This window comes from Marmota flaviventris, chromosome 6, assembly GCF_047511675.1.
Source record: "Marmota flaviventris isolate mMarFla1 chromosome 6, mMarFla1.hap1, whole genome shotgun sequence".
In the NCBI taxonomy this organism is placed as follows: Eukaryota; Metazoa; Chordata; class Mammalia; order Rodentia; family Sciuridae; genus Marmota; species Marmota flaviventris.
In genome coordinates, this window is record NC_092503.1 from 110,531,760 (window position 1) to 110,555,510 (window position 23,751).

At 48.3% G+C, this 23,751-nt stretch overlaps 4 protein-coding genes across 7 annotated transcripts in view; 3 read left to right on the top strand and 1 right to left on the bottom strand.

Moving 5' to 3' along the window:
• Positions 1-7,243, top strand: part of Xpo5 (exportin 5) — a 46,158-nt gene extending 38,915 nt beyond the window's left edge. For both annotated transcript variants that reach the window (XM_071613360.1, XM_071613361.1), the window contains exons 22-32: positions 752-848; positions 1,750-1,885; positions 2,679-2,777; positions 3,547-3,593; positions 3,998-4,095; positions 4,765-4,827; positions 5,593-5,675; positions 6,202-6,309; positions 6,438-6,575; positions 6,747-6,911; positions 7,085-7,243. In XM_071613360.1, coding sequence (XP_071469461.1) covers positions 752-848; positions 1,750-1,885; positions 2,679-2,777; positions 3,547-3,593; positions 3,998-4,095; positions 4,765-4,827; positions 5,593-5,675; positions 6,202-6,309; positions 6,438-6,575; positions 6,747-6,911; positions 7,085-7,222 — 1,172 coding nt within the window. In that variant the 3' untranslated portion in view covers positions 7,223-7,243. The remainder of the gene's footprint in view (positions 1-751; positions 849-1,749; positions 1,886-2,678; positions 2,778-3,546; positions 3,594-3,997; positions 4,096-4,764; positions 4,828-5,592; positions 5,676-6,201; positions 6,310-6,437; positions 6,576-6,746; positions 6,912-7,084) is intronic.
• A 2,478-nt stretch (positions 7,244-9,721) lies between these two features.
• Positions 9,722-13,646, bottom strand: Polr1c (RNA polymerase I and III subunit C). 2 transcript variants are annotated; one of them, XM_027950523.3, is made up of 9 exons: positions 13,447-13,646; positions 13,247-13,318; positions 11,745-11,852; positions 11,382-11,514; positions 10,980-11,099; positions 10,742-10,894; positions 10,426-10,575; positions 10,194-10,310; positions 9,722-10,041 (listed from the first exon to the last, which is right to left on the bottom strand). In XM_027950523.3, the coding sequence occupies exons 1-9, from the start codon at positions 13,513-13,515 to the stop codon at positions 9,923-9,925; spliced, it is 1,041 nt and encodes a 346-aa protein (XP_027806324.1). In that variant the 5' UTR covers positions 13,516-13,646; the 3' UTR covers positions 9,722-9,922. The 2 variants fall into 2 exon arrangements, with proteins under 2 accessions (XP_027806324.1, XP_027806325.1); XM_027950524.3 differs by lacking the exon at positions 11,745-11,852.
• Positions 13,647-13,691: 45 nt separating this feature from the next.
• Yipf3 (Yip1 domain family member 3) lies at positions 13,692-18,403 on the top strand. 2 transcript variants are annotated; one of them, XM_027950520.2, is made up of 9 exons: positions 13,692-13,900; positions 14,521-14,718; positions 15,085-15,191; positions 16,620-16,665; positions 16,803-16,895; positions 17,045-17,176; positions 17,374-17,487; positions 17,682-17,805; positions 17,928-18,403. In XM_027950520.2, exons 1-9 carry the CDS (start codon positions 13,820-13,822, stop codon positions 18,074-18,076), a joined length of 1,044 nt encoding a protein of 347 aa, XP_027806321.1. In that variant the 5' UTR covers positions 13,692-13,819; the 3' UTR covers positions 18,077-18,403. The 2 variants fall into 2 exon arrangements, with proteins under 2 accessions (XP_027806321.1, XP_027806322.1); XM_027950521.3 differs by having other exon boundaries at positions 14,570-14,718.
• A 1,987-nt stretch (positions 18,404-20,390) lies between these two features.
• Positions 20,391-23,462, top strand: Lrrc73 (leucine rich repeat containing 73). Its single transcript, XM_027950535.2, has 6 exons — positions 20,391-20,819; positions 21,363-21,523; positions 21,854-21,976; positions 22,428-22,528; positions 22,676-22,898; positions 23,046-23,462. The coding sequence occupies exons 1-6, from the start codon at positions 20,548-20,550 to the stop codon at positions 23,114-23,116; spliced, it is 951 nt and encodes a 316-aa protein (XP_027806336.1). The 5' UTR covers positions 20,391-20,547; the 3' UTR covers positions 23,117-23,462.
• Positions 23,463-23,751: the final 289 nt, after the last annotated feature.

Here is a 23,751-nt window from a genome sequence, read left to right on the forward strand (position 1 = left end):
GGTTGTGGTCAAGTAATCAATGAGTATTCCTTGGCTGTGAAGTGACCAAAGAAATGATGTTACTTTGTTTTTCAAGAGCTCATTATCTATCTGCCTTGGCCAGATGGTTCTAGATTTTTTTTCCCCTAAGTTCCACCACACTTAAGGTCTGTTCTGCAGGTACTAGTTAGAGTAGAACTTTTAAGACATATTGCCATTAATATAAAAATAAGCTTTTACATCACACACACCCCACCCCACACACAGACACACTATTCTACTACACAAGTTAAGCCAGGGACTCCTGCTATAAAAATCGAGCCAGATAGAGTAGAGTGGACAAATTCTGGGTGAAGCTTCCCTCTGGTAGCTTCTGACTATGACTTGAAATATAAAACTGCTGCTGCTTATCGTTAAAGGCAGTTATTATACCAAGATAAATGGATTTTTTTTTTTTTTTGCTGTACATTTTGGGCTTTTGCATAAGATTTTTGCTTGAAAAAGGGGGTTCACCAGCTTGGGGTGGGCAGTCAACCCAGTGTTTTACAGAGAGATCCCTTTGCATTGTGACTGTGTGTTTTGTTGCCAGACCCATCTGGGAAAACCAAGTCCTGTGTACTTAAATAGCATCCACCTTTTCCTACCAGGAGAGTGTAATTAATCACCTACCCTTAGGAAAACTCTTAGCACCTCCAATGCTTGCTGTAGGGTGTTGGCTATTTAAGACTCCTGGTAATGGAGTAGCATGTTCCTGGCCCATCTTTCTCTATAGGATTACCTCAACCTCTCTTGGAACTCAATGACTATCCTGTCTATAAAACAGTCTTGGAAAGAATGCAGCGTTTCTTCAGCACCCTTTATGAAAACTGGTAAGGAACCAATGCTGTCTCTCTATGTTCTCTTCCTGAAACATTAATTTTATAGGAATGGCGCTGGGTTAGACCTCTGATCTAGAATTCCAGGGTATAGGTAAGGTAAGGCAAGAATTTGAAGGGAAATTAATGATTCTATTATTGAATCAAAATGAACAGCCTGCTTTTCCTGTCACCCAAGCCTCATGGTCCTAACCATGAGTTGATGTTTAATGCCTAACATATCTATGCTTCTGGTGAGATAAAATGGTGAGACCCAAGTAGAAGATAGATTGGTGGGGTTGCATTTGCTTAGATCCCTCACTTTGTACAATCTACTTGTCAACAGGATTTTGTCTATGGGTCCTGATTGTGGAATGGGACTCTCAAACACACCACACCTAGGACTTTGGCCTCAGTTAACCACTTGTCTAATCCACAAACAATTGAGTCCCTCCATTATTAAGTCCACAATTTAATAGTAATGAGGCTACTATTGATTTTGGCTACCAACATCTATTAAATGGATGCTGGGTCTGCTTTTGAGTTGCTTCCTTGCAGGGAGTGTGAGGGGGGGAGTTATTCTCACTTTTTTTTTAAGTTGTTGATAGACCTTTATTTTATTTATTTATATGTGGTGCTGAGAATCGAACCCAGTATCTCACACATGCCAGACAAGTGCGTACTATTGAGACACAGCCCCAGCCCTATTTTCACTCTTTGATGAAATATTCAGTCTAGGGGCTGGGGTTGTGCCTCAGCGGTAGAGCACTCGCCTCGCACATGTGAGGTCTTAAGGAATAAATACAACTGCTTTTCTACTAGAAATCTAACTGTATTAAAAATGAAATTCTTGGTGCAGTCAGTACTGACAATAACAGATCCTGCATTTGTCATTGCCAATGATTTTGCCTTACAGTTTCCATATCCTAGGGAAGGCAGGCCCTTCCATGCAACAAGATTTCTACACCGTGGAGGATCTTGCCACCCAGCTCCTTGGTTCAGCCTTCGTCAACTTGAACAATATTCCTGACTACCGACTCAGACCCATGCTTCATATCCTTTCAAAAGTCCCTAGATAACCCAACAGGTCAGAAAATTGGAGACAGGAACCAAAGCAATTGCAAGGAAGAGATGTGATTATCTAAGTGCGTCATAATCTTATTAAAGAAAGAAAGATTTAAGTAAATAGCAAGAAAAATATGAAGGTGTCCAAGGGGATCTTAAAAGCTCTCTCTGTCTTAGGCGTTTTTCCTTGGGGGTAAATCTTTCCCTTCCCATTTCTTGTCAGGTGTTTCCTTTTATTTATTTATTTTTTTAAGACAGGGTCTTGCTATGTTGCCCAGGCTGTCCTTGAACTCCTGGGCTCAAGCTAACCTCCCAAGTAGCTGGGATTATAGGTGTGCACCACCACACCCAGCCAGTCCCTTTTTTTATGCTGTTGTATTTCTCCCCTAAAGTTATAAGAATGATGAAGTTTTATTACAAGGATGTCCTTACCTTTTTTTTTCCCCCCCCATCCTTCCTTTTGGTTAACCCAGTTGGGACAGAAAGAACATTTAAACTAAAAACATAATGAAATTGAGTATCAATGCAGCTGAGGATTTTAGGAGAGCATGAAGCTTTTTTTTCCCGTTTTGTTCACTGCACTACTGGGGATCAAACTTAAGGCCTTAGGGTCCTAGGCAAGTGCTCTGCCACTAAGCTACACCCAAGCCTAAGACTTTTCCTTATTAACACTTTTCCTTATTATGTTCTTGGCATAGTACATACTTTAGGGGTGCAACCCACTGCCTAGCAGGTAAGGGATTGAGCTCATGTGCCAAAACTTCTTAACCTATTTCAGCACGGGTGTTTGTGAAGCCTCTGGTGCTCTTCTGTGCCCCAGAGCACTATGAAGCCCTGGTATCTCCCATCCTTGGACCTCTTTTCACCTACCTCCACATGGTAAGAGATAGGTCAGGAAAAGAGGGCAAAGAGTACTCTTGGGATGTGTGGCCACTCCTGAGTCTTACCAGTTAGGAGCGCCTTAAAAATGTTTCCTAGCCCTGTCAGGCTGCACAGAGCTCCTACCACAGTGGACTGTTGTTGCTGAAATGGATTGAGCAGCCATCAGAGTAGTAGACTGACTTAGTTGCCCATGATGCAGATTCTGCTTCTGACTGCCTATTAACTGAGGAGAGGTGGTTAGGGAAATGCTTCCTCTGCATCTGGGTCTCTTACCCTGGAATTCAGCAAGAAGGCCTGCTGGACAGAGAACAGGTGTCCAGAAGCCCAGGAATTCCAAAAATAATGTTAATCTTTTCTAAATAAAGGTGTTTGATAGGCTGCCCCTCATCATGAAAAAGAGAGGTTACAGAAACCATATTTGTAACCTTATGGTGAGGGCGGGGGGGAGTCTCTACCATAGTACTAGAATCATCCTTGGCTAAATGTGTTAAAAAGAATACTTTGTAGTGAGGCACAATGGTACATGCGTATAATCCCAGTAACTTGGGGGGGCTGATGCAAGAGGATCACAAGTTTGAGGCTAACCTCAGCAACTTGGTGAGACCCTGACTCAAAATAAAATATAAAGAAGACTAAGGGTATAACTCAGTGGTAAAGCACCCCTGGGTTCAATCCCTAGTATAGAAAAAAAAAAAGTAGAATTTAGATTTTGTGTGTTCGAAGGCCCTCCCCAGCCTTAGTACTCACATCCTTTGTGTTTTCCCAGAGGCTTTCCCAGAAATGGCAAGTCATCAACCAGAGGAGCCTACTATGGTAAGGAATACCCATACTCCTTGAGGGGTAAACTGGAAGCTAGGTTTGGGTAGGGAAACAAAAAGGGCAGGGATTCTGTTGACCCAGATCTAAAATAGCAGTGGGTTATGGTCATTCTCAGCCTAGGTGGTAGATGGTTTGTCTGGATAGGTTGAGACCAACCCTTTACCTTAGGTACTTAGGATTTTGATCATCCTGAATCCTCTAATTGGACAGAGTCACAAGTAATAATAATAATGTCCCTCAGTGGGTCATTGCTGTCCATTCCCAACATGTTCATAGAACACAGACCCAAAGGGATCCAGGAGAAGGAAGTGGGCACAGAAGGTCTGGAGAGGATCCCTGCTTGCTTTGTCCTTCCCTCTTTACAATCCTATGGAACTTGGCTCTCTTGTTTTGGGCAGTGGAGAAGATGAAACTGTGGAGGAAAACCCAGAGTCTCAAGAAATGCTGGAGGAACAACTGGTGAGGATGTTAACCCGAGAAGTCATGGACCTAATCAGTAAGTGGCATGTGGGAACCAGGGGTAGTAGAGGAGAATTTTCCTGGAAAAAGAATTCCTCACTCAACCATCCCCGTGAAGGCTAGGTTGATGCAAAGATTCAGGTTTGCAGCAATACTGACAGGTTGGTAAGAAATGACTAGCTAGATAGAAGCTAGCTAGTCCTTAAGTCAACCTAAGGACATTTTATGAATTGTGAATTGAACATACCAAGTCCAAAATATGAAGAAGTGGTTTAAAATAGGAGGAATTTGGATTAATGTTAGGAATAACTTCCTAACTTTGTCGAAATAGGGAAAATTTTATAGGTTGTTAACTTTCTTTTCCATTTTTTGGAAATGTTGAAGGAAACAGTAGTTGATCGTTTGATTTATTGGTGACCCAAAGTTTTGGCCAGGGATGTATCATCAGTCGTCTATCCTCATCACTTATTCTCAGATGATTGGATTTGAAAGGGGACCAGAACATATTCTGGGTAGGGAAACAAATTCGTAAGATTGCCTCTGTTTCTCTTGGTAAATCTGATTTTTGTGCCTTGGACAGTACCCTATTTCCTCCCCTCTTCACCTGGCCAGAGACAGTTTGGGACCAGTTGGCCTAAAGTGACTGTTGTCCAGTGGTAAGATATAACCCTCCCTTCACCCAATAACCCCTGCTTTCTTGCTTCAGCGGTTTGCTGTGTATCAAAGAAAGGTGCTGACCACAGTACTGCTCCCCCTACAGATGGAGATGGTAAGTGAACCTATTGCCTGACCTCAAAGGTCTGCTCTTAGACTCCTAAGTATTGTTCTTTGGAACCAGTTCAGTTCCTGTATAAACTGTTTCCCTAGTAAGTTGATGAGAATGAAATGTAATCATTAACTGAATCTGTGCCAGCATTTGTGCTGTATTTTCTCCAGCATAATCCAATTGCAGAGCCTTTTGCACTTACTGTTTCCTCTATCAAAAATTATTTTCTTCCAGTTGTATACATGGCCACTTTTCTTATTTCACTTATGTCTCTGCTCAGATGTTACCTCTTCAAAGTCTTCTGTGATCAGATTATCAAAAATAGCAAACCCGGCCATCCTGTATTTTTTATGGCATTTCTCACTACCTATCTTTGTGTTTTATGTATTCATTTATAACCTGTCTCCCTGATGAGAATGTAAATTCCCATTAGGGAGGGGACTCTATCTTATTCCTTTTATATCCCCAGCAACTAAATCAGTGCCTTTCACAGTGGGTGCTTACATGTTGTTCAGCAATAAAGATCTTCAGCATCTGCAGCTTAGGTTACTGCCCAGCAGTTCCCTAGTTTCTCACATGCACAGCTAGACGCATCTCCAGACCTGCCATGGGCTTGGGCTTTTTTAATCCTTCCATCTCGGCTGAGGGTGACCTAATACTAAGCATCAGCCAGTCCAGTACACTCAACTTTGCTTTTTGGGCTTCTGTCAGAACAGGATTCTTCTGTGTTGTGAAAAGATGGAGCTTAACATTCTGCTCTGCTTACAGATGAGGAGATGATGGCCACAGAGGTAACCCCTTCAGCTATGGCGGAGCTTACAGACCTGGGAAAATGTCTGATGAAGCATGAGGTGGGTGGAGGGGATAGGTGATGCCACTGTCTCACCCTGGCCTAAAGCTCTCAGAAAAATAGGCATATTGTTTCAAAATCCCTGTGTTTAGCCTCCCCCAGGCTTAAGGTTTTGTCTCTGTCTTACACTACATCTGCCATATTGTCATTTTGTTTTTGACTGCCTGATAAGCAAAAGTAAAACCCAGTAAAGCTTCGATATTTTCATGATTACCTATTAAAAATTTTAACTCCTGGGCATGATGGTACATGACTATAATCTAATCCCTGCAATTCAGGGAACTGAGGCAGGAGGCTAGCCTCAGCTATTTAGTGTGAGGCCCTAAGCAACATGGTGAGACCCTCTCTCAAAATAAAAAATAAAAAGGGCTAGAGATGTGGCTCAGTGGTTAAGCCACCCAGGTTCGGGTTTAATCCCTAGTAGCCCACCCCCATACACCCCCCCCAAAAAAAAACAGCTCCTGATGTATAAAAAGTCTAAGAATTTGTGCTTATTTTCCCATATTAATCCTTCCTTTCCTGTTCAGGATGTTTGCACAGCACTGTTAATCACAGCCTTCAATTCACTGTCTTGGAAGGATACTCTCTCTTGTCAGAGGACAACCACACAGCTCTGCTGGCCTCTCCTCAAACAAGTATGTTTAATCACTCCTTTTCCCTGACTATCACATAAGGTGTGGGTCAAGCAGATTGACTGAATCAGTTGGAAGAATTGGGGAGTTGGGACCTTCAGAGAAGGCCCTAAGCACAGCTGTCTCCCCAGGTGCTGTCAGGGACACTGCTCGCAGATGCCGTCACGTGGCTTTTCACCAGTGTGCTGAAAGGTTTACAGACACATGGGCAGCATGACGGGTGCATGGCTTCCCTGGTCCACCTGGCATTCCAGATATATGAGGCACTGGTGAGTGGCAAGAGCATGGGGACAAGGCATCTGTGGCTTTTTCACTCAGCCTATTTCCAGGATTGTGGGCCTTATCCTAAAAGTAGATATCTGCCAAATTGCTAGTGTTGCCATTGTGGTGGGGTAGCAGGGTCCAAACTTACATCAAGTGAGTTTATCCCCACTTTTTAGCGCCCCAGGTACTTGGAGATCAGAGCTGTGATGGAGCAAATTCCAGAAATACAGAAGGACTCTCTGGACCAGTTTGACTGCAAACTTTTGAACCCCTCCCTACAGAAAGTGGCTGACAAGCGACGGAAGGACCAATTCAAACGCCTCATTGCTGGTTGCATCGGGGTAGGTTATGCACCTCCATCAGTATTCCCAACCTTACAAGGTTGTTTGTGGTCTTCTTAGAACACATGTGTAGGTAACCATAATCCAACTGTAGTCATTGACCACTATGATAGGATGTTCTCTAACCCACTATCCAGGCCCAGTATTAGTCTTTTCTCATTTGTTTTCTACAGAAACCCTTGGGAGAGCAATTCCGAAAAGAAGTTCACATTAAGAATCTTCCCTCGCTTTTCAAAAAAACAAAGCCAATGCTGGAGACAGAGGTGCTGGACAATGAGGGGGGCAGCCTGGCTACCATCTTTGAACCATGAATCAAGCTCCTGGGCATCCTTCCTCGGCCTTTATTGTCATCTCTTCTTCCCCCTTCATAGCTGATCTCTAGGCCCCTCTTGCACTGCCACCTCACTTTCCACCATGGTCAGCCTGGAGACAGATCCAGGTCTGCAGCTGAAGAAGAGTGGGCCCTGTGCAGGGCCACAAGTTATTCTACTTATCAAGAAAGGGAGTCAGGGCTTACGCCATTCTGTCGAGACGTTCCCATCCTATTTGGGAGTTTTGGCTTTTTCAAGAAGAGCTAGAGCAGAGCAGCCCTTCTCCCCAAGCCCTCCCACCCCTATGCAGCATACCCAAGCAAATGGGAACGAGGGGTGCTGTGCCTAGCCAGGGCTCAGCCCTCAACCACTTGTGCCGGAGAGCTTCTCCTGGACCACTACATCCCAAAGCCCCTTGCTGCTGGGCTAGCAGGGACCCTTCCACACACCCAGTGGCATGTCTGGTTTAGGTGCTAAGTACTGAGCTGAATTTGGCCAGTTCTCATCTTTGTTTTGATCAAGAATCTGGTCACCCAATGGGATCCATAGTACAGGCTACTACTAAAGTCTGGGCACAATATCAAGTGTAGTATCTCCAGGAACCAAGGCTGGGTAAGGTTTAGTGCTAATATCCCCCCTTAAGCTCACACATCTCGCCCTTTCACAAATGACCCTGACTCAAGGGTTTCCGCAGTGTCTGGGTCTACTCAGGCATTAGAGCCACAGTACCCTATTCAGTGTCACATGACACCATTGTCATCCAAGGATAATCCAGATCAACTAGACTTAACATCTGTGACAAGCAGCTAGCAAAGCCACTGGTCTCCTTCTAGGACTAGCTGAGTCCCAGGTGCCTTTAAAAATCTCGTGGTCTTACACGCCCCTGGTTGCTTTTCTCAAGGGTCATTTCCAAAAGAATACATAGGTGGGGTGGTATGTGCCTGTAATCCCAGCAGTCTGAGGCAGAAGGATCACATGTTTGAGGCCAGCCTCAGCAACTTAAGAGAGACCCTGTCTTAAAATTGGGGAAAAAAGGACTGGGAATGTGGCGTAGTGGTAAAGCACTCCAGGTTCAATCTCCAGTACCAAAAAAAAAAAAAGAAATTGTATCTATCACAACCTGTACTGAGTCCATCCTATAGGTCACTGGAAGGCCCTGGAAGCAGAGGGAAATGTGGATGTGGGACCCACCCCCTGAAGTAATTATCACAAGGCAGCCTTGATCCATATAGAAAGCAGAATGCCTATGTGCTCTGCACAGGACAGGCCTGCCATCCATCCAGTTCACAAATTAGGGTTTCAGTGAGAGAGTAGACAGACGCCTGCAGCTTTTAGCTGGGGCAGGTCACAGGCACTACAAGGTTGGAGAGAAGCAAAGCTGGGAAAATGGAACTTAAGAGTGTCACATGGTGTCTCTGTTGCACAAGTCTGTTCCCTTTTTCTGCAAGGTGCTTTGGGCTTCTATTGATTGTGAAGGTGATCTCAAAGAATATCTCCCTCCAAACTTGATTGCTGCCTACTCTATTTGGTTGGGGCTGTGGAGGGTACAGTTGTATTTATTATGTTGTAATATTTTTAACATTCTGTGACTTCATGCTAGAAATTTTCTATTGTTTATAGAACCTTTTTGTAGAAATGTTTAACTCTAAAGCACATCTGCATGTCAGTAAAAATCTCAATTTCATACAGAAAGGGCCCTATCTGCCTTTTTCAAATTGGTCTTTAAACCAGTGACATGTTCCAGGGTTAACATCTTCATTGAGCATCCTGTAGGGGGAACTAGACAGGAAGAAAATTGTGACTGATGGGTCTATTATTAAGCTTTCTAAAATAGTATGCCAATTTGGAAACTGTCTTTTTCTAGGCCATCTCTAGGCACCATTCCCTTTCCTGTGTGGCTACTGGGACTGACCCTGGTTTTTTCAACATAGTTCAGTTGAACTGCTATGGACAACCCTTTTTTCTGTAAGGAACTTGCCTGGTAATCCAGGACATAGGTAAATTTGGCATATTCACTCTGGTTCCTTCTGTACAGAAGGTTTGACTGCGCCCGCAGAAAGCACCTCAGTTTGGCCTTTTTGGTATTGGGGATTGAATTCAGGAGCACTCGGCCACTGACTCACACCCCCAGCCTTATTTTGTATTTTAATTAGAGTCAGGGTCTCATTGAATTGCTTAGCACCTCACTTGTGCTGAGGCTGGCTTTGAACTCACAATCCTCCTACCTCATTCTGGAGAGCTGCTACAGGTCCGCCCAGCAGGAAGTTTTTAAAAGGACTTGGCTTCAAGGGCTGGGAATGTAATTCAGTGGTAAAGTGCCTGCTTAGCACACTCAAGGCCCCAGGTTCAATCTCCAGTACTACCAAAAAAAACTTGGCCTTAACTTGCACTGACATTGGCAGTGAATCCAATGTTCTTGATTGCTAAATACCAAACCTGTTCTGAGATGAGGCCCCATACCTTGAGACTCAAAGTCAAGAAGTAGTCTTAAAAAAAGGATTTTGTTTGGACATGAATTTATTTACATCAAAGGCCTTACAAAGGCATAAAGTCTCATTCTGTAGCACATTTAACAAAATATACTGATGGAAAATAAAGCTGGAATTAGACCTAGTCACACTGAGTATAGTAGTCCCCTTGGGGCAGGTCAGAATCCAGGAGCATCCAACTCCATACATCCCAGTATTTCTGGTCCAAACTTCAGTCCATCTGAACTGCATCTAGTTCATCCAAGAAGCGCCGGCACTTGCCCATCAATACTTTGATAGCTTCACTCACCAGCACATCTGGTGGCAACACTCCAGTTGACTCTACAGAAACTGGGAACCAAAGAAACACTACTTCAGCCCAGGCAGGACTTTTCTTTAGGAAGCTGTTATAAATTATTTCTAAATTCCACATATGGACTCTGAAAGGAAACTATAGCAATAAAAAGTATCCACAGGCATACACTCCACCAGTTCTTACTCACAGATGTAATGATCTCGAACACGGGCAAGCCGCACAACCTTCTTTAGCTTCTCATTCCGAAAGATTTCCCTGCTAAAGGTATCCAGCCGGGGATTGGCAACTCTGGCCACCTTTTTACCTAATGAAAACAAATCCTGTCATACTTTGTCTATTAGGGTCCAAAGCTTTTATTTCTTTTTGTCAGTTTCAAAAGAAAATAGATCCTCATCTGAACAGCATCCCAAACACCATACCTTGCACTTCTTGTACTTCAATAACACCAGGTGAAAAGCACTGGCTCAGTTCCTCAGCTGCCTCCCCTTCCACAGGTTCAAGTAGAGTGATGTCTGGCAGAAGCCTGTAACTAGCTGTTGCCACTGGTGAAAATTTGGCATGATCTTTTCCTGGAATGTTGAGGAGAATCAATCTTCAGAAACCTTTCTTCATTCTCCTGAACCACTGATAAGACAAACCTATTGACTTTCTGCCTGTCAGCAACATCTCAACTCAGTTCCCATCACACTTTGTGCCACTATAATCAAACCCAGGGTAGGCCCATAGGGTTCTCACCAATGCCCTTGACACAGTGCATTAGCAGATCAATCTCCTGGCCAGGCCGCAGCTGAGCAATGAGGATATCATCATGTACCGGGCGGATAGTGCCTTCTGGAAAGACGTCAGCCTGGTTCCCCAAGGGGACCCATGTCATATGCCTGGTATATACTAAAGAAAACACGTCAGAAGACCCCAGCCACTGAAACCAGAACCCACCAGCAGGTGGGTCCTCTTCCTCACCCTACTGGCTCACCTTTGTGGTTCACATAGAGTTCATTGGGGTCAGAGGAATCTTTAGCAGCATGGGGATTCCGGGTACATCTGACCTGGAGCCGAAATTGCAATGTGTCTATCTCTGTGCCTTCTTCATCTCCTGAACAAATGGAGGAGGCAGCTCTTTTTACTACTGAACAGCTAAGAGTATCAGGTATTATGCTACAGGATTTACATACATTTTTCATATTAATCCTCTTGACAAACTTTGGAAGGCAAGGGCAAGTGTCTTCAGTTGAAAACTGATGTTACCCAAAGATGAGTAATTTGCCCAAGGTCATACAGTAATCAGTCTAGGATTTGAACCTAGGCAGTCTAATTCTAGGTTATTCAAGAGAGCCAGTTCCAACTCTCCCAAAATTTCATTTTCTCAAACCCTCACCTTGGTTCCGATATTCAAAAAGACGAGGATCAGCAAGAATGGGAATGAGCCCCAGGCGGTGTGCAAGGATCTCATCCTGAACAATGGACGTGTTGTTGTATACCAGGACTTTTTCCACAGCCATTGTTGGTACCTGCTCAAGGAAAAAAAAAAAATCACCTGTACAACAGACAACTTCCTACTTCCTAAGATAGAGAACCCTTCCTAGAAGAATGCTTAATGAAATTTACATTTACAAAGGAAAAGAAAATCTCAGCACAGTTCTAGGGGAAATAAGGGGAGGGACAGCTTGAGAATTCTACAAGTAAGGTAATAATACAGTTTCCCACACAACCCCAGTTTTGCTACCATGCCTGCCAATACCTCAGCTAAAAGAATTCTTCTAAAAGCATTGGCAATGGCTGCATCAATTCCCACCATGTCAAACTCCAGTGAGTTTTCATCCATGTGTACCACATCCACACGGAAATTCTAGAGGGACAGGAAAAATGTTAGAAGTGAATCCTGCTTATTTATACTTATGTTTTCCCCTGGATACTTCCCTCATCCAAATATCTCCCTCTACCCAGATGACCCTCATTAGATATTCATCCTCCCCCAAACCATCCTTTAGTTTCTTCAAAAGTTGTTTTGGTTTTGTCCTCCATTAAGTGAAAACCCTATGCAATATGGCTTCCAGTTGAACCATCCACAGATGATACCCTAAAAAACAAACTTCCATACAGTGTAGTCCAGTTGATTCTAGGCAATCCTTTCCTTGACTATTAGTAGCACTTGACATTATTAATTTAAAAAAAAAAAAATCCCTCCTTTTTCAATTTGTTTCCTTGGTTTCTGAGCACCAATATTGTTTTCTTCCTTCCCTAAGGATTCCTTCTAATTTCACTATCTTCCACCCGCCCCTTAAATGTTACTTTTTCTCAGAGTCTTATCTCTCTCCCAGATAACCTCAATCACATTCAGGGTTTCAGCAACTACTTCAGACAAGTCCCCAAATTTTCTCAATTCTGATATAATTGCAAACATAATCTACTGGCCTGCTTGGCTTCTCCACATGCAGGAAACTGAAGGCATCATTCCTGTTCCCCAACCATTTCAGTAGATGATACCACCATCCATCAAAGCAATTCCTCAAGCCAGAAGGTCATTTTATCAAAGCAATCACAAATTTACCTGCCATGCCCTCAGTGCTCTATTTCCACCATCAGTCTTAAATTCATGCCTTCACTCTTAGCTCGCCTATACAATCCAGCAGATCTGCTTGCTGGGTATGATCCTCTTCAAACTCAATCTGCACAGCCATCAACGGCTGCAAATCTGATCATGCCTGAAGAACTCCTCAAAAGCTCCCCATCACCTATAGTGGATAAAATGCACTCCAATCTTGTCTACCACTCTTGCTAGCACACTTTCTAGTAATAATGACCAGCCAGGACATTGTCAGCCCATCTCACATCTGCCTTTGTAAGTTAGCTCTTGCCCTCTTCACCTTTTACTGTCCTCGGCTTTTACTCACTCGAGCCTCAATTCAGATGTCACCTCGTTCATGAAAATGTACCTCCGTCCCCTTTCCCAGTCTAGACTTAAGCGCCTCTGCAGGATGCTGCCACCCCATCCCCACCGTTCTATCAACCGCATTTACATTGGACTAGAATTGTTTAAGTGCGCTACTCCCCAACAAGAAAGAACATCGTCTTCCTCGTAAAACAGATTAGAAACGTGTCTGACTTGGCCTGTACACATTGCTCAATAAACGTTCTATGAATGGAGCGATCCCCAAGAACAGCGTCTGAATCACAAGCTGCCTCAGATCACACGTTCCAGCAGCCCTCATACCCACTCCAGACACCTTCGGCCCAACTCACCTTCTCGAAACGGTCCTGATCCCAGGCATCATCATACCCGGCATAGTTACCAGGAAAGTCAGTGGTATGAACCTAGAGTAAAAAGGAATCTCATCTGTCCACGAAACTGCAGAGAAGCCAAGTCCATCCCCACTTCGATCCCCACCCTATCCCTGTTCCGTTCTCATTCCTACTCCTCACCTCAATGCTATTAGACTTACATTGCGAACCCCAAACTCCCCTAAAACCACACGACTCCGCATCTCCTCTACCGCCTGGGCAGCCGCCATCTTGAGTTTCTCCACGAGACTTTCAGGAGCGCGTGCGTTCCAGTAGTACTCCTCGGTCTCTGGGGCAACCCTCCGCCTCCTAAAGCATTAAATATCGCGAGACGTTGCCCCACCTCCGTCCACGTCCCCAGCTTCCGGAAGTTAGTTTGGGCCAAACATCCGGGTTTCTCTTTTCTGCGTTCCGGCTGATACTACCTTTCCTTCTCTTCCCAAGCTATCTCGCTTGCTCAGGCCCACGTCTCGCCTACTCTTCCTACGCGCACAGGGCTAGCGCGGGCTTCAGCGACGGGAGCCCTCGAGGGACATGGCAACTACTGCGGCGCCGGTCGGCAGCGCCCGAAACGGAGCTGGCCCGGAATGGGGAGGCTTCGAAGAAAACATCCAGGTAATGTCCTCAGATTTCTTGCTGCCAGCAACCCCAGGGCCGGCAGCCGTCCTGAAGTGTTGAGATTCTCTCTTGGGGCCTGGAAGTCTGCTCCATTTGCATTATCTTTGTCTCCTTTGGGTCTTCCGGCACACGAAAATCAGTAGTAATAGTGCTAACCTGAAAGGGCCAGACCGGTACTACATCCGGAGAGCCTCGGGTCTCTGGTCGGAGGAGCGAGGGAAAAGTGCGCTTACGGACTAATTAGGAAGTCGATCAGGGCCAAGCATGGCGGGGCATGGAGTTCACTGGCACTCGCCAAAAACACAGTGTGCATAGTTGTGTTCAGGACTTGGGTAAAATAAAAGAAATGTCACTTTTGCAGTCATTTGCGGCTTTTATTATAAGGAAGGTAGGAGAAAGCATGAAAATAATAGGTTTCCCCGGGCTAGAAGAATGCCAAAAGCAGGCAACCAAGGGTTATGAGGGCAAATGAGGGGGAAGAAGAGTGGCATGATCTGTAGTGATTCCAAGCCATGCCCTGGGCAGTGGAAGAACTAAGCCCCAAACCCTGGGATGAGCAGAGAACCTAACAGATAGAACAGAAAGGTCCTGCACTCTAGGAGCCATTGTCTTCACAGGGTGGGGGCTCAGCTGTGATTGACATGGAGAACATGGATGATACTTCAGGCTCCAGCTTCGAGGATATGGGTGAGCTGCATCAGCGCCTGCGTGAGGAAGAAGTTGATGCAGATGCAGCTGCTGTGGAAGAAGAAGATGGGGAGTTCTTGGGCATGAAGGGCTTTAAGGGACAGCTGAGCCGGCAGGTGGCTGATCAGGTAAGAAAGATTTAATCCCTGGCAGGTGGAAAAGTATACCTAGGCATATCCCATGTTCTCCAGTTGATAAAATCCAATAGAAAGACTGGATGCAATGGCACTTACCTGTGATTTCAGTGACTCTAGAGGCTGAGGTAAAAGGATCACAAGCTTGAGTCCAGCCTCAGCAATTTAATGGGACCATCAACAACTTAATGAGACCTGGTCTTCAAATAAGAGACTGGGGATGTAGCTCAGTGGTAAAGCTTCCCTGGGATCTGTTCCCAGTACCAAAAAAAAAAGGGAAGAAGAAGAAACCCACCACAAAATAGGCAACAGGGTCTAGAATCACAAGTCTCATAATACCCATCCCCCATCTCCCTTCAGATGTGGCAGGCAGGGAAGAGACAAGCCTCCAGGGCCTTCAGCTTATATGCCAACATTGACATCTTGAGACCCTACTTTGATGTGGAGCCTGCCCAGGTGCGAAGCAGGTGAGGATTCTTTTCCTGACAGAAGCTTCCCTCCTAACACCTAATCCTTCCTTCAAACTACAACCAGATGCCAAGTTCCACACTCTCATGGGCTCCCCCACTTCATGACTTCATCACTGAACATAATGGTAATAACACTTTGCCTTCCTCCCTTTTTTCATTAGCACACTACTCATCCCTCAAAACCTGGCTCATCCAGCACTTCCTTTGTTCTGCATTCCTAATCCACTCCCAGTTTGTTCTCACCTGGTGCCACTATGGATCTCTGTACTTGCCTCTGACAGATGGTACTTAAGTACTGCAATACATTCTCATTCCTGTGTCTGTCTCTCCAGAGACCACAAAAGCTGGCTTTGTCTTTATTTTTTTCCTGGCACCAGAAGGCTTGAAAAGCAGAATATCAGGGTATAGTTGCTAAATGACTTCTCAACAACTGGATTTAAACTTGGCTTGGTTCTTTGTTCATCCTTTAATTTGACCATTGTTTATTAAATACCCAGGACCACTCAGCAAGTATTTATTAAGCTTTTGTTCTGTGCCCAGCCTATCCTGGCAGTTACAATAAAGTATCCCTATGCTATATCAAGGCATACAGATGTGACATCTAAGCCAGAGTAGGCTGGTGGGTGGGACAGGGCAGACTTCCCATAAAAAGTAATATCTAGCCAGGCACGGTGGCTCACACCTGCAATCCCAGCAGCTCAGGAGGCTGATGCAGAAGGATTGCAAGTTCAAATCCAGCCTCAGGAACTTAGCAAGGCCCTAAGCAACTCAGTGATACTGTCTAAGTTAAAGGGCAGGGGATGTGGCTCAGTGGTTAAGTGCTCCTGAATTCAATCCCCAGTGCCAAAATTAATAATAATAATAATAATAATATCATCTAACTAAAAACCCAAGATTTTATAAAGAGCCAGGCACTTAAGAAGACAGTGGAGAATTGACTAGTTTTATTCCTGCTGTGTGGAATTTTTATATCACTTCAAATACATTTTTCAAGAAAATGCTCAGCATTGCCTGGAGGGATGGTAAGTAGGAAGAGGTAGGAGGCACACTTTTTTTCAGTAGTAATACCATTCCTTCTAAACCCTTCCCAGGACTTCACCATCATAGCCCTGAATTCTGGGTACTCTTCTGAGGTTTGCCTGTCTTTTGAGGGAAAATGGTCAAGTAGATAAATGGTCAGGTCCTCTCCCAAGACCCAGTCAGCTTGCTTTCAGAGAGGGTTGTCCTTCCTGAAAGTATATTTAGGGTCAAGGAAATGATTTCTTCATTACTGTCTTCACTACCCTTTTTTCCCCCTGTCATCCAGCATGTCCTCTGGGCCAGGCCCCATTCCTTGGAGTTAGAGAGATGAAGGTTCAGGCCTTGTCCTCCAGAACTTCACAGAATAGTGCTGTCTCTGCTTTCATCTCTCCTCTCCTCTCCCAGGCTCCTGGAGTCCATGATCCCTATCAAGATGGTCAACTTCCCCCAGGTGAATAGGGGGTAGCATGTCTGGAGAGCCAGGGGAGGCACCCAGGGCAAAGGGTGGGACCATCAAGTCAAGCCTATGAAGGTATAAAGAGAAGAGGCGTTGTATACACCAAAATGAGTGAGTTGCTATTTTGACAGAAAATCGCTGGTGAACTTTACGGACCTCTCATGCTGGTGTTTACACTGGTTGCCATCCTCCTCCATGGGATGAAGACATCTGACACCATTATTGTAAGCTGAACAGAGGACTTTGGGAGAAGGGTGGCTGATGTAGGTTGAAAGCTGCCCAAGGACAGGATGGTGGAGTGAGGCAGAAGCAGGCCCTGGGTGAGGCTGAGATCAGAGGTCTCCCAGGACTAAGTAGAACCTTCACCCTACAGCGGGAAGGCACCCTGATGGGCACAGCCATTGGCACCTGCTTTGGCTACTGGCTGGGCGTCTCGTCCTTCATTTACTTCCTGGCCTACTTGTGCAACGCCCAGATCACCATGCTCCAGATGTTGGCACTGCTGGTAAGGAGCCAGGCATGGTAGTGGGCAAGGGCAATTTTTTAAAAAGTAGTAAGGCTTTGGTCTGCATCGGTCTTGGGAGGCTCTGGACCTGGAATGAGAGGAGCAGGCCAGTGGAGCATTTATTCCCAGGGCCCCCCTGAGGAGTCAGAGGCCAGCCCAGACTGAATGATTTTCCTCTTCACCACCCTTCTTTCCAGGGCTATGGTCTCTTTGGGCACTGCATTGTCCTGTTCATCACTTATAACATCCACCTCCATGCCCTCTTCTACCTCTTCTGGCTGCTGGTGGGTGGGCTGTCCACCCTGCGCATGGTAAGCTGAGCAAGAGGTTTCCATGGGTGAGTTGTCCTCCCAGGGAGTTGGGGGAGACAGCCTGAGCTGTGCACTCCACAGAGGGCTCTAAGTGGAAAGGAAGGACCCATAACCATCCTGCCCTGGGTGCAGGTGTATTCCCCCATCCCTCACTTTGAAACCACACCCTCTGAACTGTATTCCTGTGGCCCTAGGTGGCAGTGTTGGTATCACGGACTGTAGGCCCCACCCAGCGGCTACTCCTCTGTGGCACCCTGGCTGCCCTGCATATGCTATTCCTGCTTTATCTGCATTTTGCCTACCACAAGGTGGTAGAGGGTAAGTGGAAGGAGGGCCTACACGAGGGGGAGGGGCAGAATGGTGGCCCAAGGTTGGGGGCTAGATGAAGCAACCTGTGGACTAGACCCAGTAGCACTCACCTTTCCTCTTCCTTCTTTCAGGGATCCTGGACACACTGGAGGGCCCTAACATCCCACCTATGCAGAGAGTTCCCAGGGATGTCCCTGCTGGGATCCCTGCTGCCAGACTTCCCAACACCGTGCTCAATGCCACAGCCAAGGCTCTTGCAGTGACCCTGCAGTCACACTGACCCCACCTGAAATCCTTGGCCAGCCCTGTCTCTCCCAACTGTGGAGCAGAGAAAAATTAAAGGACAGTACTGGTGACATGGGTCTCTGATGGGGTCTGCAGTTGCCACTGAGTTGTAGCTGCTTAAGTACCTCTTTGATGCCTGTCGGGGCTTCTGAAGGGCACAAGGCCAGGAAATCCTGGCCAGGACTGCAAAGCTCTGCAGCCAGTGCAGAAAGTGGGTCAGCTCCTCTGAGGCCCCCATACCACCTACCCCTTCCTTCTTCTGTGCCCCTCTTGTCTTGCTAAATATAGACTTGGTAATTAAAATATTGATTGAAGTCTGGAACTGCGGTTACTGTTCCAGTGGTTCTCCTTGTCACCCTACTTCTTATACAAGTTCTTGTTGTTCATCATCAGTAGTCACATGTTCCCTTCTATATGCCCTCACACAAAAGGGATGAAGGTGAGACAGACCTAACTACTTAGATGTCAGTGACTGTTCATGGAACTTGCCCTAGGGTAGGGGATTCCTGACCCATGGAATGGCAAGGAGCCCACAAGAGGCTTAAGCCTCATGAAACAGTATCAGATGAAGTCTGAGCTCAGCAGCATTTTGGGGAAGCCAGTGGAGCAATGGCAACTAGACAAAAACATCCAGACTAAATCCCGGATCATTACAAGGACCTTGTGCACATGGGCCCTTGTGGGGCTATTTTCCCATGGAGCTCACATCTGAAGCTAAACTTAGCTGTTCCCTGTTTTAAGCTGGCCTGCTCCCTTCAGGAGTTTCCTCTGGCCTTCCACTTCCTTCCTTCAAGAGTACCATTATTCATTAAAAAAAAAAAAAAAAACTAGTATGGCACCATCTATTCCCTCTACCCCTTTGATCTGCTCTGTTTAATTCAGGTAGTTAGCAGAGGGAGTAGTGTCTCTGGTTTCACAATAGTAATATTACTTTTTTTAAAAAAAATTGCCATTATTCTTGTAAGCCTGGAACAACAGCATCTTTCCAAAGGAACTAGCAGAAGTGCCCTTGAGGGCTGGGGTCCTACTCAGTGGTAGAGCACTTCCCTAGCATATGTGAGGCACTGGGCTCAATTCTCAAAACTGCAAATAAATAAAATTAAGGTCCATTTTCAACTAAAATATATTTTTTAAAGTGCCCTTGATTTGCCCTGCTAGACAAATGAGGCCTCACCACCATCAGCAGTGGACAAGATTCTACTTGCACTGTGCATCGTGCCCCAACTCGCTTCACGCAGTTCCCGCCACCATTCCGGGTCGCTGATCCAGGAACCAGTTTATTTTGGCTGCCCCATTCTCAAAGACACAACTTCAAGACATCAGCAGCGCCCTACACCGCAACGCCGAGGGATGGAGCGGTACCAGGGTCCCGCATCCGCATTAGCTACAGTTAGGGCACCGTAGTTCAGTTCGGCTGTCGCCTGGGGCCCTCTCCCAGGCTGCGGGTCTAACTGGAAGCTGACGAGGGAAGTCCTCACCGACGGGAATCCCCACGCACGCTGCGCCTCGCGTCACTGGGGCAAGGGGGCGGGGCGAGGCACGGATTAAAGGGCCTAGGGACTTCCTTACCGGAGAGGGGAGTGTCCAGGATCTTGACGAGGGTGCCAAGGGTCTAGACCTGAATGGGGAAAGACGGGAGGATGGGTCCGGTAACAGCCAAACGCCATCTCCACGTAAAGTGCCTCCATATATATAAACATACACGGCTGCCCTTCCCAGGCCTCAGCCCAATGCCTTCTTTCCGCCTGATGTCTGGCCCCTACATCCAGGGGAAGAATGTCTCTCTGCTCGAGCTCCTAGCCCGGAACCACCCGGTGTGCGCAAGCCTGGTGGGCCGGCGTGGACCAGGCCGGGCAGGGGGCGGGGCGAGTGCGATGACGCGACCGTTGCCTTGGAAACCCGCCGCCCGCTCCGGCGCAGGAGCTGAAGCTAGAGCTGCCGCCCGCCCGCCGCCCGCTTGGGGCTCTCCCTGCGAGTGGGGCGGCTGGGCCCTCGGGGCGGCCGGGGAAACAGGGCCGGAGAGAGGGAGGGAACGGGTGCGGCCTCCGAGCCGGGACCGTCCCACACGTCCTGAGACTACGCCCCTGAGCCGCCGGCGCCGAAACCGCGAGGGACAAGAACTAGCGCCAGAAAGCGCCTGCCCAGCCTCCGAACCTCGCACCCCGGCCCGCCGCCCAGACACGGACGGCACGGTCCGCCCCCGCCCCAGCGCTGCTCGGTCTCAGCCCGGCCCGCGGCGGCCCCGGCCCCGGCGCGCTTCTCCGCCTCTGCGGCCGCCGCTGCAGCCACTGCCTCAGCCGCCGCCGCCGACACCGCCGCCTCCACCTCTGCCTCCGCCTCCTCCCCCGCTCCGTCCGCGACCCCAGGCAGGGCCCCGGCCCCAGCCCCAGCCCCGGCCTCGCCCGCGACCCGGCCAACCTCCTCCCCGGCCCCGGCCCGGGCCCCGGCGGCCCAGCCGCCGGTACCATGCTGCCCAGCTCCATCCAGATTTCCGGAGAGCCGCTGTCAGGCGCCGAGGTGCGGGACATCTGCCGCGGCCTGCGCGACAACGCCGTGCGCCTGCTCTCCCTGCGCGGCTGCCGCCTCTGCGACCGCGACTTCGGCCGCATCTGCCGGGCCCTGGCCGGGGCCACGTCCCTCGCTCAGCTCAATCTTAACCTAGGCGTCGTATCCAGCCCCAGCCGCATCAAGCAGCTGGCGGAGGCGCTGCGAACCAACCGCTCCATCCAGTCCCTCTTGTGAGTGCGCCCCCTCGCAAGGGGGTCCCGGGCACTGCACCCCTCCACGTACTCCTCCTGCCACCTCCTGTTCCTCCACTTTCTAGTACCTGACTTGCCACCAGCCAGCCTTTACGCCCCTATACACACACCTCATCCTTCTGCCCATCCCTCAAGCACACGCCTTATCTCTGCCCAGGCGGCCCCACACGAAACGGGATACCCAACCCGTCCTGGCAGGGCCTGTCATACCTCCCCACCTCCCCACCTCCCCACCCGCATTTACCTCACGGGGGCAGCCCTTCAGTTCCCAAGAAAGAATACCCCCATGGAGACTACCTGCGTGCCCACAGAAGAATTCAGTCCAACACCCACACCCCTTCTATGCCCCACCCTCTGCAATGTCCTGGATTCCAGTCCCTGCCCCAGAAAAGCAAGCAAATTCGCCTTCCAACTGAGAATTTTCATTCTTCCTTTACCAGGCCTCTCAGGGGAGGTGCCCCTTTCCCAAATAGATAAGGCTAATGACTACAATAACTGCTCTCTTGCCTCACCCCCCCCCAGCCTGCATGGGAGCCCTCTGACAGATGCTGGGCTGGCCTTGCTGAACCCAGCCCTGGCCCTCCACCCTGCCCTCGTGGCTCTCGACCTCGGGGACTGTATGCTGGGTGATGAAGCTATCAACCTCATCTGTGGCCTCCTCCCCCCAGATGGGGCCAAGTCCGGTGAGCAGGGTTCTACTGAGGACATAGGCTAGTGTGGCCTTGATAAAAAAAAAAAAAAAAAGTAGTGGGAAGGGGGTGTGGTCCTCCGAGGGTGTGGTTGAGAATGTCTTTTTTACTCCTCTCAGGAAATGGGGCTGAACACTGAGCAGGGTGAAGACTCAGGGATCCAGGCAGGGCCAGGCAGGGGAGGCATGGGTCCTCACTGGCTCTGGAGCTCTGTGTTTGGGGATGGAGTGGCTCCCAGCCACTAGGGATATCCCAGAGATAGGAAAGGGGCTGAATGAGAGACTGATTCTCCCCATCCTGGCTTCTCATTACAATGTTGCCCAGGCTTGAAAGAGCTAACGCTGAGCGCCAACCCTGGCATCACCCCTAAGGGCTGGAGCCGCCTCGCCATTGCTGTGGCCCACAGCTCCCAAGTCCGCGTCCTCAATCTGGACTACAACCCCCTGGGTGAGTCTCAAGACCACTTCCTTCAGTTCTCAGGGCCCCATGCACTATCCAAGAAACTGTAACCACCAGTTGCCATGGTGGCCCCAACACTGGGGGAGGGAAGAGGAAGGAGAGCCCCCCCCCCCCCCCCCCGCCAGGGATCTAGTTGGTAGTAGATGAGCAATCCTGTGTGGAGCAATAGATGACCAACGGGTGGAGCAAACCATCAGTCAGCACCCTGCACGTACTCTACGTACTCCTCCTGCCACTTCCTGTCTTCCCACCAACCAGCCTTTACGCCCCTTCACCCGCTCTCTTCACTCATTAATCACAATGCTACACTCTTGGCCACTATCAATTAGGGTCTCCTAGCCAGGGGCTAGGTCTAAGGTTGTTAGTGTAATGGGGGAGCTGACCAGGAGAAAGGGTTAATCCCTGTGTGTGCGTACATGAATGTGTGCTTTCTCCCCAGGTGACCATGTGGCAGGGATGCTAGCTGTAGCTGTAGCCTCCAGCCGCACCCTAGAAGTCCTAGATTTGGAGGGTACAGGGCTTACGAACCAGTCAGCTCAGGTAAGAAGTCTTCATGTTTTGGGGACAGGCCAGAGGGTCAGGGTGGAGGTTAGTGTGTCTGTGGACATAACCTAAGGGGTGGCAGGTTGGGTCTGAGGACCTGTCTTAACTGTGTTCAACCTTTTCTATACTCTTCCCCACCCCCAGACTCTGCTGGACATGGTAGAAAATTATCCCACAGCTCTGCGGAGCCTAGTGTTGGCTGAGAACAGCATCAGCCCAGAGCTGCAGCAGCAAATCTGCGACCTACTCTCTGAGGGGGAAGAGGAAGAGGAGGTGGCAGGAGGGACTGGTGACACCCAGGAATGGGAGAGAGGACGGGAGCCTGCTGCCCACCAGAGGGGCAGCAGCTCCTGGATGTGCCCCAGCGGTAAGAACCCAGAGGGTTAATTAGAACCAGTCTGAAAGAGATTTGGGACAAGGAGAGTGGGTGTGGAAACCTATGCCATCTCCCCTCTGTGTGTGGTTCCCACTGAGGAACAAGTGATGATCTGAACACCCTTCTGCCTTTCCACAGATCCCAGTTCTCAGATGGTGCTAATGACATCAGGACTAGGGGACAGTCTGTTGGCTGAAACCGAGATGTGACTCTCCATTTGGGCTTCTGCACGTCATTACACTTGTCTATGTCCTCAGCACCTTCCTCCAGATGTCAGGGCTTGGGAGGTTGGGGAAAGGGGTTGCTTGGGGCTCTGGCAGCTCCTGGCACTAGTGGGAGGCTCTGGAAGCTGTGACTAGGCAATGGCTATGGGGTGGGGGTGGGGGTGCTGAACCCAGGGCAAGGCCTCTGGACCTGTTGGCAGTTCTTGACTGCAACCCGCTGGCTCGGAAGAGATTTTACAAACTCCCCAACCTGGTGTGTGGCAGTGGTCACTGGGGACCCAGAAATGGGAGGAACTCAAACTACCACTAGGCACCATTAGGGGGCAGTATCACCCCACCGCCCAAGCACCAGGCAGCACACTCTCCCAATAAGCCTAGCCCAGGTCTAGGACCTGGGATTCTGGGTGACACATCACAAGCTCCATGAAGATTCTAAAAAAAGAAGAGAATAGGTCCAAAGCAGGGCTGGACTGAACCCTACTTATTGAGGGGAGATCCAGGGGCTCTAAGGTTGTGGGTGCCCCTTCTGCTGCTTGCTGCTCTGTGCCCAGGGACACCATAGGCAGAATGTGTTAAGGGGAGTCACTGGCAAAGACTAGGGAAAAAACTAGGTCTGAAAA

Bases quoted from the DNA above. Each gene is read 5' to 3' on its own strand.
- Polr1c (XM_027950523.3), bottom strand. From the start codon at position 13,515: ATGGCGGCTGCCCAGGCGGTAGAGGAGATGCGGAGTCGTGTGGTTTTA. The intron at 13,319-13,446 runs GTAAGTCTAATA...TTTTTACTCTAG, and splicing joins GGGAGTTTGGGGTTCGCAAT to GTTCATACCACTGACTTTCC. The intron at 10,895-10,979 runs GTGAGCCAGTAG...TGTTTTCTTTAG, and splicing joins ACTCTATGTGAACCACAAAG to TATATACCAGGCATATGACA.
- Yipf3 (XM_027950520.2), top strand. From the start codon at position 13,820: ATGGCAACTACTGCGGCGCCGGTCGGCAGCGCCCGAAACGGAGCTGGC. The intron at 15,192-16,619 runs GTGAGGATTCTT...CTCCTCTCCCAG, and splicing joins CCTGCCCAGGTGCGAAGCAG to GCTCCTGGAGTCCATGATCC. The intron at 16,666-16,802 runs GTGAATAGGGGG...CTATTTTGACAG, and splicing joins AGATGGTCAACTTCCCCCAG to AAAATCGCTGGTGAACTTTA.
- Lrrc73 (XM_027950535.2), top strand. From the start codon at position 20,548: ATGCTGCCCAGCTCCATCCAGATTTCCGGAGAGCCGCTGTCAGGCGCC. The intron at 20,820-21,362 runs GTGAGTGCGCCC...ACCCCCCCCCAG, and splicing joins CGCTCCATCCAGTCCCTCTT to CCTGCATGGGAGCCCTCTGA. The intron at 21,524-21,853 runs GTGAGCAGGGTT...AATGTTGCCCAG, and splicing joins CCCAGATGGGGCCAAGTCCG to GCTTGAAAGAGCTAACGCTG.